General features: G+C 36.3%; 1 protein-coding gene across 3 annotated transcripts in view; it reads right to left on the reverse strand.

Annotated features, from left to right (window-relative positions):
- Positions 1–16,290, reverse strand: part of LOC127697757 (contactin-associated protein like 5-3) — an 826,357-nt gene that overhangs the window by 493,722 nt on the left and 316,345 nt on the right. For 2 of the 3 annotated variants that reach the window (XM_052201048.1, XM_052201047.1), the window contains exon 7: positions 9,530–9,670. In XM_052201048.1, the coding sequence (XP_052057008.1) occupies positions 9,530–9,670 (141 nt within the window). Of the gene's footprint in view, positions 1–9,526; positions 9,671–16,290 lie in introns of all 3 variants that reach the window. The other variant, XM_052201046.1, reaches the window with a different exon arrangement.

A 16,290-nucleotide genomic window follows, 5' to 3' on the forward strand; every position in this document is an offset into this window, starting at 1 on the left:
CTGATTGCAAATACTCTTGAAACACTAAGGTGATGGTTTCAAGAGGAAGGCCTTTCAGGAAGTGCCTAAATCCTAATTAGAATTTTGATCCTATAATGACCTAGTTAGAAGTAGAATGTTGTCATTCTAGAAGTTGATCCCCTCAACATCTAACATGCTGGTCTCTGGGATCCCAGCTCCCATCCTACAAAACTATCAGAAATAAATTACAGTTGTCTTTAGGCCTCTTGATTTATAGAATTTTATTCCAGCTGACCAAATGAATTAAGATAATGGATGTTCACTTATTGTATTATTATTATTTAACATTCAGCAATATTATTCTTCATCTGACCTTGACCTCCTGATTTATAGAATTTCATTCCAGCTGACCAAATGAATTAAGATAATGGATATTCACTTATTTTATTATTATTATTTAACATTCAGCAATATTATTCTTCATCTGACCTTGAACTATTTCATGTCAATTTCCCAAAGAAAGGAAGGAAATAAACAGCTTAGAAATCATTTTTTACAGGGTCCAAGAAACACATAGCAGAGAGGCAGGTGGCATGAATGTCAGACTGATTAAATGGCAGAGGAAGAAAGCCATCATCAAGGGAAAATATCATGTATCATAGCTCACACTCATAGAGATGAAACAAGAACATGTGTACAAACTAAAGAGAATATAGGCTTCACTGGACAGAAGGAATTTGTTTCTGAGCAACTTTGATGAATGCCTGGGTCATAAGAATGTAAGGGAATGGCCGGGCAGTGGTAGAGTATGCCTTTAATCCAAGTTCCAGGACCGCCATGGCTACTCAGAGAAACCCTGTCTTAAAACAAAACAAAACAAAACAGAAACAAAAAACAAAAAGCATAAAAATAAAACAAAATAAAAAGAATGTAATGGAATGGGTATTGTCTCTAGGATATATATGTCCTGTGTGTGTGTGTGTGTGTGTGTGTGTGTGTGTGTGGTGTTTATGTGTCTGTCTGTCTGTCTGTGAGTCTGGGTGTCAATGATTGTCTCTGTGTAAAACACATGAAAATTCTTCAAGTTCTCATACATTTGTACACTTATCTCTTAATGATAGTTTTTCTTGAGGGCAGAGATACCAGAAATACATAACTACACAATATTAAGTTCCATTCCAACATAGGCACGGCAAGTACTGACACACTTCAAAAATGCCTAATGCCTGCTCATTTATATTTCTAGTTTACTCAATTCCACAAGAAAATGTCTTGTAAGTTCCTATTCCCAAAAGTCATGTTAAAAAAAAATCAATCATTCAATCAAGTAAAGATCAGACTGATACATTTCTCCAAATTGAAAGAGATAGATAGGATTAGAATAATATGGCTGTTTCAAGTTATATGATGATTCACACATTTTAGGGACAAATTACAATTCAGAAGCACTCAAATGCATGGATAATATATGTGACCATATTCCTCAACTCTGCAGGTTAATACTGGCTCACATGTAATTTCATCTGAGTAGGTAGCTAGATGTTTTACTCAAAATCCTAGGATGCATAGTACTCAAGGTAAACACTGTTAATTATGAATTGTACTATGCATGCTAATGAATTTCACATGCACATTGACACTTGAAATGAGGTACTGCATTTCTCTCTTTTAACTATAGAACTCCATTATGTGATTCATGCCCAAGGTTATAAAACACAGCCTTTTGTGGAACCTCTAAACTTTTCACTAGAGTGTCAGAAGACTTATTTATGAGACCTTTCATTGAGGAGATCAACAGGCCTCATCTAGAATATGAAAAGTACACTGTTTTGTGATTCTTCTTGAATATTAGCCACATAGATGAGATCGCTATTGTATGTTTTGTCTAGGCCTCTTCTCATGAAGTGCCTTGGTTTCACTTATCTCGACAGAGCCACATAAAAATAATTTGACTGGGTCAATGGGCTTCATAACTAATTCTATAACTTGCAGGCTTGTTTTAGCTATTTGTCATTTTTTTTTTCCTTTTTGATCGAAGAAAAGCAAACTGTTTTATATGCAACTGCATGACAATGTGTATTCTCATATTTATAGGCCAAAGCACAAATTAGTGTTATTCCTCAGGGACTAGCTGAGAAAGAGAGATACAGAGGCAGAGATACAGAGACAGAGACAGAGAGACAGATCCAGATTCTCTCAATTTCCTGAAACCCACCCACCAGTCTAGACTAGTTGGTTAGTGAGCTCTAAGAATAACAAGTTCATGCCATTTTCTTTTGGCTGTTTTGTTTATAGCTGTTTTTGGATTTATTTTCTTGTTTGTTCATTGTTTTTCTTTTGTGGGTTCTGGAGATAATCCCTGTTTTGGAAAGTCATAACATTTATTGACTTTACTATTTTTATACATCTGAACTCTGATATTAAAAAATATTTTGAAGCTTGTACATGAAGAGAGTGGGTCTTCAGCCAATGACCAAACAATCATTTCTCTCTCCGATGTCAAAGAAAAAGATGTACACTAACAAAGGCCACAAACATATCATTCTTTATAGTGCATAGGATTAAAATTAATCATACTATAGGAAGTCATGCTTCCTATAGTATGTGTATAATAATCAAAATTAAACCTGCCACGCACATTATTTGATGGGCCATTTTATTTCTGATTATTTATTATATGGAACTGTACTAATGCAGGGTAGTATATGTGAGGAAGAATAGCTAGGCATTTTTTATGTCTACTTTAAGCTGTTAGTTTTACTGTATTCTGAAATGTGGAAAATTGTCCTGTAATCAAATAGAGCTATAAAGACTAAATTGAATTAGCCCCATGGAACAGCATCTAAATCTCCAGGGAATATGAAGGTCTTATGAGGAAGAGATGATGGATTTCAAGGGGGATGCCACCTGAATGCAGCCTGTTTTGAAGAAAGGCTTGTGTTCTGTGAGGTAGAGAAATGCCAGAATTTCCTTGAGCCTTGAGTCGTAATTTATAATTTACGCACATAATCCATAAATTACAGGCAAGCAGTAGTTAGTATAAAGATTGCAACACACTTATTAGCATTTTGATTGAGGATTCACCAACAAAGGAAATAATTTAGAGGTTACTGACACCAAGAAACCCACATTGTCTTTTCTCATTCTATCACATCTCACTTTCAGTTATTCTGATTATTTAATGACCGAGTATAACATATCTCATTATTAATAATCGCAGACAACTATTCTCTAACCACTTCATTGCCAGCAATCAATAAGTTAAGAATAAAACTGATTGGAGTCTGCCATGACAGTTGGCAGGCCCAAAAAAGGAGGCCCAGCTTCATGCTTCACCCAGCAGACCAGGAACAAGGCAACAGTGAACTATGACTTCAGGCTTGTAGGCTACACCACAAGGCTATTCTAGATTACTTAATCACACATACATACAGCTAAACACACACACACACACACACACACACACACACATACATACACACACACAAAGATATACAAAAAACATAGCTACACAAACAGACACACACACATGACAATACACATAAAGGCATATATGCATGAGAGTGCATGCACTGTTGTGAAGGCCTAAAAGAGTCTGAAGTCTTTTTCAGGTAGCTGAAAGGCTTTTTCCTTCATACCCTCACCTACAAAAAGTGGCTGCCAACCTCAGGATCAAAGAAGAAGTCTCTCTCTCTTCATAGTGCCCTCCCCATGCTACATGCACCAGAAGAGTTTATTTCTAATTCTCTCCCTTTTCAGGGTTGATCATGGCTGTTTACAGAGTGAGGCTTCTTTACCTAATAATGCTAATTCTGAATGGATAAGTTTGTCTTAGCTTTTTCTAAGACCCTGTTCTTTCTTTTCAATTTATAACAAATGATATTATCTAGAATGGTATCCCTTTTTGGATACAGCCATAAAGAACCCATATGTGTCTAAATAAGGCATAGCTAAATTCTCCTTGTCTCAGATTCAGTATGGATAGATATCAGAGTACAAGAACAGCTGACTGATCACATCTTGATCCACAGCCATGAGACAGAGAGACTATATTAGAATGGCATAAAGCTTTTGAAATATTAAAGCCTGATCTCAGTGACACACTTTCTCCAACAAGGCCAGAAATCCTAACCCTTTTCCAAAAATTCCACCAACCAGAGATCAAGAATTCAAATATATGGTCCTATAGACAGACTACTCGTCTTCAAATCACCAGAGTCATCCCTGTGTTAGAAATTAGTAGTATAACTGGAAGGCCAATGATTACCCAAATCAAATTTGCTAACCCAAGTTCTCATGAGTAGGTGGAAACATTTTCAGGGATGTTAAGTGTGATCTCGTATGAGCAAGTTTTATTATCCCAGAATTAGTCAAAAACTACTATGTTAGCATCATCACAAATCCTCCAAATTAAGGGAGTCAGAAACATGATATAAAACTCTTAACAAGCTGACATTCTTTGTCTAGTTATGAGTTTCTTCAAATGTGTCTGATGTATATATTATAATCTAGTAGTACTTTTTAAGTGATGCAGTAACATGAAAACCCTAAACATAAAATACCTACTATAGGTTATGTTCCTGAAGCAGAAGAACCTACTAGGCTATTAAAATACTATAATTTACCCAGGCAGTTGAATAATCATTTTGTAAAGAGAATTATGTTTTGTTCATTACTGGAAATATTGTTCACTCAGTCATAGGATGTCAAAGCAGACAGCATAACACAAAACTATTTTCAGACAAGTGCCTATCAAAGTAAAATAACTGTGAAGCTATTTCCAATCAGCCTTGCTACATTAAAGTTAACCAAGGTTTTGTTTGCATTCCTTAAGGCAACTACAATTAGGGAAAGATGCCGGAAAAAAATGAAAGAAAATTGGAGTCCAAGGATTAAAGAATTTGCTCCTTTATGGACGCTACCATGTTTTTTTCTTGAGTTATCCATAAATACTCAATGAAGATCTTAGGCATATAGCTCACTAAGAAGAAATGAAGGAGCTGTCCTCTCACTTCAGAGGTAGTGCCAATATGGCTTTGTGGAAAGTGAGGACTCACTGTAGAGTTGGTTAGTAAAATGGGCTGCCCTGAGCCTCCACTGAAGGTCTCTGGGGGCTACAAAGAGGGCAGCAATGAGCTTTATATACTCATCCAAGCCAGATAATCATAAACCAAACTCCTTAGAGGATGTGGAACTCCCACTTGTCTGGCAGTAGCAAGTAGCATTTCACCTCCCAGTTTTGATAAATGCAAGGAAATATGAATTTCTATCTATTGAGGCTAAACCTCTCCATACCCCATTTATTGTGAATCAAAGGAATACAATGTAAATGATATATTTAAATATGATTTATATAACATAATGACTAAAACATCAGTTTCCTAGAAAAACAAATAAAAAAACATAATTCTTGTTTTATAACTTCTACTTGAATGCAAAGGAGACAGTTGATGGTTGTCTACATTAAAGGAACTGAGAAAACCTAAACAGAAGTGCCTAAAAAGCCCATCCATGTTACACTATACTTAAACTTTATCAAAACAAACCTTGATATAACAGAGCTTTCACAGAAGGAAACAAAACAATCTTGTAAAATGTATTTGTTCTGAGACCACAGAAAAGAGAGTCAACATTTCCATGTGATAGTAAAAAGAACAGATGACTCACATTTTGTATCATGAAAATCAATCATAATACTCTCAGGAGAAAAAAGATAAAGATAAAAGAGTGTGGCATAGTATGAAAAACATAGCTAAAAACGGTATCCAAAAGTGAAGGGAAATAAAATGAAATTTAAGAGAATAAAGGAAAAAGGAGACACAGCACATTTTAAAAATAAAAAATTACTTTAAAGTAAAGAATAAAAATATACTTTAAGAGCTGAGAAAGCAGAGACAAAAGCTTTAGAGAGATACACGGACATACCAAAATGAAATTGTAAAATTCACTCAACACACATATTATTTTATAAATAAAAGGGAAGAATTAAAATAGAAGAATAAATAGAAGGCAAGAAAAATAAAATAACAGAATAAGCAGAACTATAAATAAATATTTAACCTCCCATATGCCAACAATTACATTAAATATAAATGGCTCAAGTATACTAAATAGTTTTGAATTATAATTAATATTTACAACCCAACTAATTTCAATAAAAAGCAGTGATACAGACAATGTAAAAGAAAAACAATGGGAAAAACCCTATAAAATACAAATAATGAAAAGAGTGTGCTGGCAGTGGTGGCACACCTCTTTAATCTCAGCACTTGGATAGCAGAGAAAGCAGATCACTGAGTTCAACCCCCTCCCGGTCAACAGAGCATATTTCAGAACAGCCAGTGAGACCCTGTCTCAAAACCAACCAACAAACTAACAAAATCTGAAAAAAAATTAAAATAAAAAATAAAACAAAACAAGAAGAGAGCTCATATGTCAATATTGCTGTCAGTTATAGTACACTTCAGAGTAAAGTTACTACCAGAGAAGGAAAATACTACTAAATGACAAACAGGCTCCTGTACCCTGAACAAATAGTACTAAACAGAACTCAACAAGTGGTCTCACCAAAAAAACTTGACAACAACAGCTAGAAGAAATATACAAATCCTTAATTATACTGGTAATTATACCTATTATTATTGGGTCCCCATCCATATTCCATATATATATATATATATATATATATATATATATATATATATATATATGAACAGCTGATGCATAATTGTTGTCTTCTACATAAGTAAAGGAAGATGCATCTAACCTTCTCCATAATACAGCTGCCTAAGCCTGCCAACAATAATTGACATAACATAGTGGACTGGGGAAATCTCATTAGATAAGCTACAGTAAACTAATGGATATTAAGGGTTTTCTGCAGGAACAAGCCCCTTCATAGGTTGTCCAATCTCAAGCAGTCAGCCTGAAGAAGATATGTATATGAGTAACAATAAATGGACTCAGTAGGTTTGTGTGTGTGTGTGTGTGTGTGTGTGTGTGTGCACACGCACGCACGCATCTTTAATAATAATAAGAGAGGCTGTAAATTTGAAAGGGAATGCAGGCAGATGTGTGAGCAATTGGAGGTAGGTGGGAAAAATCAAGAATAATTTTTGTAAAGACTCCTTATAAAATTCAATATGCAATGAACATTGTGGAACGTGTGCCCTTATTACATGTAGGAGCAGCTTTTGGATATTTTGCCCAGGAATGGTATAGCTGGGTCCACAAGTAGTACTATGTCTAATTTTCGGAGGAATCACCAAACTGATTTTCAGAGTGGTTTTACCAGCTTGGAATACCACCAACAATGGAGAAGTGTTCCTTTTTCCCCACATCCTCTCCAGCATCTGCTGTCCCCTGAGTTTTTCATCTTAGCCATTCTGACTGGTGTAAGGTGGAATCTCAGTGTTGTTTTGATTTGCATTTCCTTGATAACTAAAGGTGCTGAACATTTCTTTGGGTGCCTTAGAGGCATTTGATTTTCCTCAGTTGAGAATTACTTGTTTAGCTTGGTACCTGATTTTTTAATAGGGTTATTTGATTCTCTGGAGAGGTGCTCCTACATGTAATAAGGACACATGTTCCACTATGTTCATAGCAACCTTATTTATAATAGCCAGGAGCTGGAAAGAACCCAGATGTCCCTGAATGGAGGAATGGATACAGAAAATGCCGTATATATACACAATGGAGTACTATTCAGCTATTAAAATAATGAATTCATGAAATTCTTAGGCAAAGGGATAGAACTAAAAGTGTCATCCTGAGTGAGGTAACCCAATCACAAAAGAATGCACATGGTATGCATTCACTAATAAGCAGATGCTAGCCCAAAAGATCAAAATAAAAAAGTTACAATTCACCCAGCACAGGAAGCTCAAGAAGAAGTGAGAGTGCTTTGGTTCCTCTGAGAAAGGGAACATAATACTTACAGGAGCAATAAGGGAGACAATGTGTGGAGCAGAGATTGAAGTAAAGGCCACCCAGAGACTGCCCTACTTGGGAATTCATCCTACAAACAGTAACCAAACCTCGACACTACAAGAAGGGAATACCAAAAGGAGCACGCCATGTTTGTCTTGGAGGGGCCCTGCCAGAGCCTTACAAATATAGAGTCAGAAACTAGCAACTGACTATTGGATTGGTCGTGGGGTCCCCAAGCGTGGAGCTGGAGGGTGGTCTAGAGGAGCTGATGAAATTTACAGTCCCATGAAAAGAACAATGACTTGGCCACCCAGATGCCCCCAAACTCCCAGGGACTGAACCATTAACCAAGGGGTACACAGGGTTCAAGCCAAAAATGTGGCAGAAGAAGGCCTTGTTGGTCATGAGTGGGAGGAATGGTCCTTATTCAGATAAAGGCTCAATAGAGGCCCCAACAAAGGGAAACTGAGAAGGGGGGAGGTAGGAGTGTGTTGGGTGGTGGGGCATATATGTGGAGGCAGGGAGTGGGAGAAGGGGTTGGGGGTCTTTGGGGAGTGGGGAATCAGGAAAGGTTTTACTAATTGGCAATGCAAATGAAGATGATATTCAATTAAAAAACTCAATATGCATTAGGGAAAATAGATGTTAGTGAATCAGAGATGACTTTAATCCAATATGATTATGAATGATCCTCAAGGAACCCCTAAGACATTATGATTGCAGGAGCATTAAAAAGGTCCTGCTTAAGAAAACCAGTAAGTAGAAATATAATGTCCCAGCTATGGAATTCAACAGGGTCTGTGTTTTCATTGAATGTCTGTATTCATTGAAACTGTAAAGAATTATTGTATTAGCCTAAATAGATTTCAAAGAAAATATCATTCTCTGGATGTTTTTTCTTGACTTTAGCAATGAAATATTTTGTAGTTATTCTTTTTTAGCTGACTCTATTGGTCTATAAAGTTGACTAGACAATGAGAATCGTTTTATTTAATTTTTAATTTTTGAAGTAGGGCCTAATATAGCAATGGATTTTCTCAGATTTGTTATGTAATGGAGCATGACTTAAAAATTTTATCTGCCTACTTTCACATCTTACATGCTGGGATTACAGATGTGCAGAACCAAGTAAAGTCTGGTTTGAGTATGAAACATTCTTCATAGACACTTATATATGAATGCTTAGTATCTAGGAGGAATCCCTATTTGGAAAGGTTGTAAAACCCTTAAGGGGTCTAGTTTGCTGTAGGTAGGTTACAGGCAGATGTCCTGGAACTTTTGAAGCCTGCCCACAAGTCCAGTCAACTCTGCCTTTTAATTACAGATGGTATATTACTACTTCTGCTTCCATATCTTCTAGCATGATGAGATGAATTCTCTCATGAGACAGAATAAAGCCTTATTATTTTAAATTGCTTTCTTTTCAGGCCAGTTAGAAAATTAACTGACACACCTGTTTTTATGCTGTAGCAGGGAAGCATGCTAGGCAAACACTCTTCCAACTGAACTACATACCCAACCTCAGCTAGTAAAAATTCTCAATGCAAAAGAAACACACAGTGTGAAGAGGTAGATTACCAGAAGCAAGATGTACCTAAAGTCCACAAACCACTGGTTAATAAAGACCGAGACTTACCACTGAGTAGATCTGATGTTTGCGTCTTTTAGCCAAGTCAATTATGTTCACTCCATTGTAGTAAAGGTTTTCAATACAGCCATGGAAGTTTTTCTTTAAAAAGGTCCCAGGTTTGGTTGGTACTGGAATTCCTCCAAAACTGAGCTTTATGAGGGAAGAAATAAAAATCAACTCCTAGTCACAAGCTCCAAAGAAGTAGGAATGTAAGAGAATAAGCTTCTGGCTTCTGTAGACTTAATTTTAAGTGTGAACCAAGTGGCTTTAGTAATTGCAGATGACACTTGAATACTCATTTAATAGGATTAGCCTATGTAAAATACCTGTAATTGCTTGCCTCTTAAGGACTTACTTTACAAAGCCATTTTCATTTCTTCCTTAAAACTTGTTAATACTAAACAAAACAGTAATTTACAGAGAAAAGAGAGAAAAGAAGAAAAAAATCAACATATGTATGTTTATCTGTAGCACATCCACAGAGAGGATAAAGCCATATAACTGCTAAGGAATGATGTGGACTTGCTCACCCAAAGTGAAACCTAATGTTAAAATCCACATTAACAAAGAGCTTATATATACAGGGTTCTAGGACAGTTATCTTTAGAGATAAAATATTGAAATATTAAAAAAGGCCCTATAGATTTGATAAACAAGACTCAATATAATGAAACTGTTAACATGGTCATTATAAACAATGCAGTTTTGATCATAAAGTACAAGAATTACAATTGGTTGCAAAGAATGTATTAAGTGATGAGAACTTTGTGTATTACTTTGTGTAAGGCAAGGAGATGCTAGTGGACAGAACACTAGACATAAAGGCTCCTAGAACCTTACAAAAACAGCAATAAAAAAAAGCAAATGACCTAGCCTACATTTCTGTTCCCTCCTCAGCTATGAATAGATGGTAGACAAGGCCAGGAAAAAGTGCAGAATCTTACCAGCCAGCTAGTCTGTAGTAACACTAAGCACCTAAATCAGAAGAGACTCTGTCTCAAGGTAAAAAAGTAAACAACTACTTGAAATTTTCCTTTGGTCACTATCTGCACTTCATTGCATATCAATGCATGTGTTCTCTCTCTCTCTCTCTCTCTCTCTCTCTCTCTCTCTCTCTCTCTCTCTCTCTCTCACACACACACACACACACACACACACACACAGACACACACACACACAAACTACATTTTAATGGAGAATGTCTGGGATGATTACAAGATGTTAGTTTTCTTTATATATTTTTAGTAAAGTTACAAATAATTTATTATGGATATAGTAAAGAACAAAGTATTTGGGGAAATAGTGACCCTGCTGTGCAAGACAAGAACATAACAATTATCATCTCCCTCAGTAACCAGTAACCAGGTTTTCTCCTTTGCCCAGAAACACCATATAACTTAGGACTCTCTTCCTCCTAATATTTCCTTCCTCCTACCTTGGGAAATCAAGTCTCTGAAGGACTAGTCACTTCCTCTCCATTTGACGTCAGATAAAGCATCACAGAGAGGAACAGCCCCTACTCTAGTTGCTGGGAGACCCACTGGAAGACGGGACTGTACATCTGCTACCTATGTGTAACTGGCCAAATTTGAGCGCATGGTTGAACCATGAACCTCTTTGGTATCGTTGAGCTCCCAGAGCCCCTAAGAAGCCATGGTACTGCTAACAGTGGGTCTTCCAATACTAATAAGTAATCAAGACAATTTCTCAACATGTAGCCATGAGTCTATGTAATCTGGGTTGTCCCTTAGTTAATATTTCAGGAATAATGCTAGTCAAGATCATAATAAAAGTGTCTAAAATTGACTAAAACACTGCCTAATAATTAGTTGATGCTTTCTTAAAGCTATCTATATTTTTTTTAAAAAAAAATCCTTATTTCTTTTCTGAGTGTTGTTAACCAAATAAGAGGCCATCATGGTATCTTGCATCATCACTACAGACATGAAGTTTACTTACTCTACCTGGAAATGTAACCTAGTATATTCAGAAGCTTTGCATCCATTAAACTCCTGTGTTAACTTAGGTTTCTTTTGTATGTGGTGTTTCCATGGTATACGCTGTGAGAGTAATCTCATGGGCTCTCTAAACACAGTTATCTGCCACATGCATGTGTAAGCTGAACAATGCTCTACTCAATGATAACTTGGTCAAAGAAAAATAATGAAATTAAAGACATTATAGAATTCAATGAAAATGAAGCCACAACATATTCAAAATTATGGGAAACAATGAAAGTAGTGCTACAAGGCAAACTTGTAGCTCAGAATGCCTCCAAAAGAAACTGAAGAGAACATACACTAGCAGCTTGACAGCACATATGAAAGCTCTAGCACATAAAGAAGTAAATACATCAAAGATGAGTAGAGTGCAGGGAATAAACAAATTCAGGGTTGAAATCAACCAAGTAGAAACAAAAGAACTATACAAAGAATCAACCAAACCAAGAACTGGTTCTTTGAGAAATTAAAAAATATAGATAAACCATTAGTCAGACTAACCAGAGGTCACAAAGAGAGTAACCAAATTAACAAAATCATAATTGAAAGGGGAGCTATAACAGAAATCCAAAAAAAAAAAAAAAAGAATCATCAAATCCTACTACAAAAGCCTATACTCAACAAAACTCAAAAATCTGGATAAAATGAACAATTATGTAGACAGATTCTAGGTACCAAAAATAAGCCATCTACACAGTCCCATAACACCTAAAGAAAGAGAAGCAGTCATTAATAGTTTCCCAACCAAAAAAAGCTCAGAACCAGATGGGTTTAGCACACAGTTCTATCACACCTTCAAAGAAGACCTAATACCAATACTCTTCAAACTATCCCACAAAATAGAAACAGAAGGAAAAGTATCCAATTTGATCTATGAAGCAACAATTATGCTTTTACCTAAACCAGACAAAGATTCAACAAAGAAAACTTCAGAACAATTTCTCTTATAAATATTGATGCCAAAATACTTAATAAAACAGAATCCAAGAAAACATCAAGATGATCATCCATCATGATCAAGTAGGCTTCATCCTAGTGATGCAGGTGTGGTTGAATATATAAAAATCCATCAATGTAATCCAGTATAAAAAACAAACTCAAAGGAAAAACAATACACATGATCATTTCACGAGACACTAAAAAAGCATTTGACAAAATTCAACACCCCTTCATGCTAAAAGTTTTGGAAAGATCAGGAATTCAAGGTCCATACCTAAATATAGTAAAAGTAATATACAGCAAACGAGCAGCCAACACCTAAATAAATGGACAGAAACTTGAAGCAATTCCACTATAATCAGTGACTAAAAAAGGCTGCCTGATCTCTCTCTACCTAGTCAATGTAGTACTCAAAATCCTAGACAGAGCAATTATAAGACAAAAGAAGCTCAAAGGGATACATGGAAGAAGTCAAAACACCACTATTTGAAATAATACAATAATATACATAAGTGACCACTAAAATTCTACCAGAGAACTCCGAACAACTTTAGACAAGTGACTGGATTTAAAATTAATTCAAACAAATGGGTGTTCTTCCTCTATTAAAGAGATAAACAGGGTAAAAAAGAAACTAAGAAAATGATACCCTTCACAATAGTCACAAATAATTAGTATGACTATAATGAAGCAAGTGAAAGATCTATATGACAACCTTCAAGTCTCTGAAAAAAGAAACAGAAGGTCTCAGAAGATGGAAAGAATCCAATGCTTGTGGATTGACAGGAATAACAGAGTAAAAAGGGTCATCTTGCTAAAAGCAATCTACAAATTCAATGCAATCCCCATCAAAATTCCCACTCAATTCTTCACAGAGTTAGAAAGAGCACTTGGCAAATTCATCTGGAATAATAACAAACTGAGGAGGGTGAAAACTATTCTCAACAATAAAAGAACTAGCATAATCACCATTTCTGGCTTCAAGCTGTATTACATTTCATTAGTGATAAAGACTGCATGGTATTGGTACAGAGAGAGGAAGGTAGATCATTGTATCAGAACTGAAGACCCAGAAATGAACCCACATACTGATGGTTAGATGTAGAAGAATGCAAATTGATTCTTTCTTATGTCCTTGTACAAAGCTCAAGTCCAAGTGGTTCAAAGACCTCCATGTAAAACCAGATACACTGAAACTAATAGAAAAGAAAGTGGTGACAAGCTTAGAGCAGATGGGCCCAGGGGAAAATTTCCTGAACAGAACACCAATGTCTTATGCATTAAGATCAAGAATTGAAAAATAGGACCTCATAATATTTCAAAGCATTTATAAGGCAAAGGATAGTGTTAATAGGACAAAACTGCAACCAACAGACTGGGAATACCCAAAATACAAATCTCAGACCACATGAAGCTCAAGAAGAAGGAAGACCAAAGTGGTGAGACTTTTTGGTCCTTCTTAGAAGTGGGAACAAAATACTCATGGGAGGAGATACAGAAACAAAGAGTGGATCAGAGCCTGAAGGAAAGGCCACCAATAGACTTCCCCACCTTTGGATCCATCCCATATACAGTTACCAAACTCAGACACTATTGTAAATGCCAACAAATACTTGCTGATAGGAGACTGATATAGCTGTCTCCTGAGAGGTTGTACCCCTGCCTGACATATAGAGAGGTGTATGCTCACAGCCAACCTTTTGAATGAGAATGGGGTCTCCAATGGAGGAGCTAGAGAAAGGTTTGAAGAAGTTGAAGGGGTTTTCAATCCCACAGGAAGAACAATATCAATCAGCCAGACACCCCAGACCTTCCAGGGACTAAACCACAAACCTAAGAGTGCACATGGAGTGACCCATGACTCTAGTTGCATATGTAGCAGAGGATGGCCTTGTTGGATATGAATGAGAGGAGAGACCTTTGGTCTTATAGCAGCTCAGTGCTTCAGTGTAGTAGAACACCAGGACAGGGAAGTGGGAGTGGGTGGGTTGGTGTGCAAGTGGAGGGGGATTGGATAGGGGATTTGGGGGGGGGACCAGTAAAGTGTGTAGCATTTCAAATGTTAATGAGAAAATATCTAATATAAAATAAAAAGGAAATAAAACATATTTTCTCATATACTAAAATAGAAAAGAAAATATCATAGCTGTGATAAACATTTTACAAGGTTGAATTTTAACTTTGCCATTATATTAAGTGAGAATCTTACAGATCTATTTAGTGCCCACATAGCTATCTACTGTCGACCTCTGCATCTGGCCAAACAACCTTGTAATCTGGTAAAATCCCTATTGGAATATGCATAGAGGACTGCTGGATTCCACGAACAATATCTTTTAAGAGTGTCATCAGAAAACATTGAAGACTTATAGAAGGGACTTCTCTCTTTCCTGTACCTGACTGTGTTTTAAATTTATTTGATATATGGATTTCTTTGTTCTGTATTACATTTGTGGCACATACTATTAGAGGCAGTGTGAATCTGTGTTCTTTGTTCAGGGTTATTCATAATTGGGACCAAAATAAACTACCTCTTATTACTTTGAGGGCACTCTGTCCCTTGTGTCATTCACCTAGCTGAAAAACTATACTGCTTAGAGAAGTTCTCAGCCTTCCTCCAGTGCCTTTTTACCAGAAATCTGCTACACCTCACAGCAAAGGAGAGGAAAAAGGGTGTTTTAGATTGGCAGTGGATAGCTTAACTTCCAAGTACCATATTTGTTTATATTTTATGTGATACCCTGGTACAGTAAATGTAGAGTAAATTTGGAAACATAATGACAGACTAAATGTACAAACATGTATCTTTCATAGACTCAGACCTTAGGGGGCAAAACAGTCGAATAGATCTAACATAAATTTAATGGGTGTTGTCTCTATATAACTAACAGTAGTTTCTTTGGCCAATTGATCAAAGTGTATATATTTTGTTTCTCTAGAAATGGTCTGTATGAAAATCTTCACATCAGTGTTCACCACATGCTGAGAAGATATGGGTCCCTGCTGTGGACATGGCATTTTTCTGTGACTCCAGAGACCACATTCTGCTTGTGAGGAACAGTGCTCATATACAGTTGGGAAGACCACAAGCATGTAACTACTGTTTTCTACCTTGACATTCCCAAAACATGCAAGTCTGTTGTTTTAAAATTGTGATGCCATCATCAAAATCAACAGTGTTCTCTCTTCTCATCTCTTCTTCTGAGGTTATAAGGAGCTGATCACAGAATGGACAGAGTAGGGAATGATGCCATGTGACTTTGAAATCATTTTGATCTTCCTAGGAGACCTTAATACATTTTATTGCATAAATTCTTTGCTTGATTTATAACTCCTTAAATATTTAGATTACAGCATTGACACACCATATGGATTCTTGCCTCAAGCATCATGCATGTGTGAAGGAGCCTGGCTAATATTTTATTATTTTTCTGACTAGTATAGTAATTAAGCCAGTCTCCAAATGTCTGATTAGTCACTTCAATTAGAAACTGCCAGGCTAATTAATTCATGCTGTCCACATTCTAGCAGAAACTTGGATAAAACAGGAAAATTTGTTATCAGTTGCTTCTGTGAATGCTGATAAAAATGAGGAACCCAGAGTGGGAAGATCACAAGCAGCCCTGACGCAGAAAGTCCTCCAAGTCAGTCTTATCCTGGATATAAATAAAGTGGCCAGGCACTCACGTAAAATGCATGACATCCGAGATTCCACCTCCAGCACTTAAAGAAACATAAAGGGGTAGAAAAGGTGTACTTCCTTGTTATGATGTCAACTTGAAAAGACTGCTCCATGTTTAATGCCATTTTCTTACATCTAACACATATTAA

The sequence above is a fragment of the Apodemus sylvaticus genome, chromosome 12, assembly GCF_947179515.1.
Source record: "Apodemus sylvaticus chromosome 12, mApoSyl1.1, whole genome shotgun sequence".
In the NCBI taxonomy this organism is placed as follows: domain Eukaryota; kingdom Metazoa; phylum Chordata; class Mammalia; order Rodentia; family Muridae; genus Apodemus; species Apodemus sylvaticus.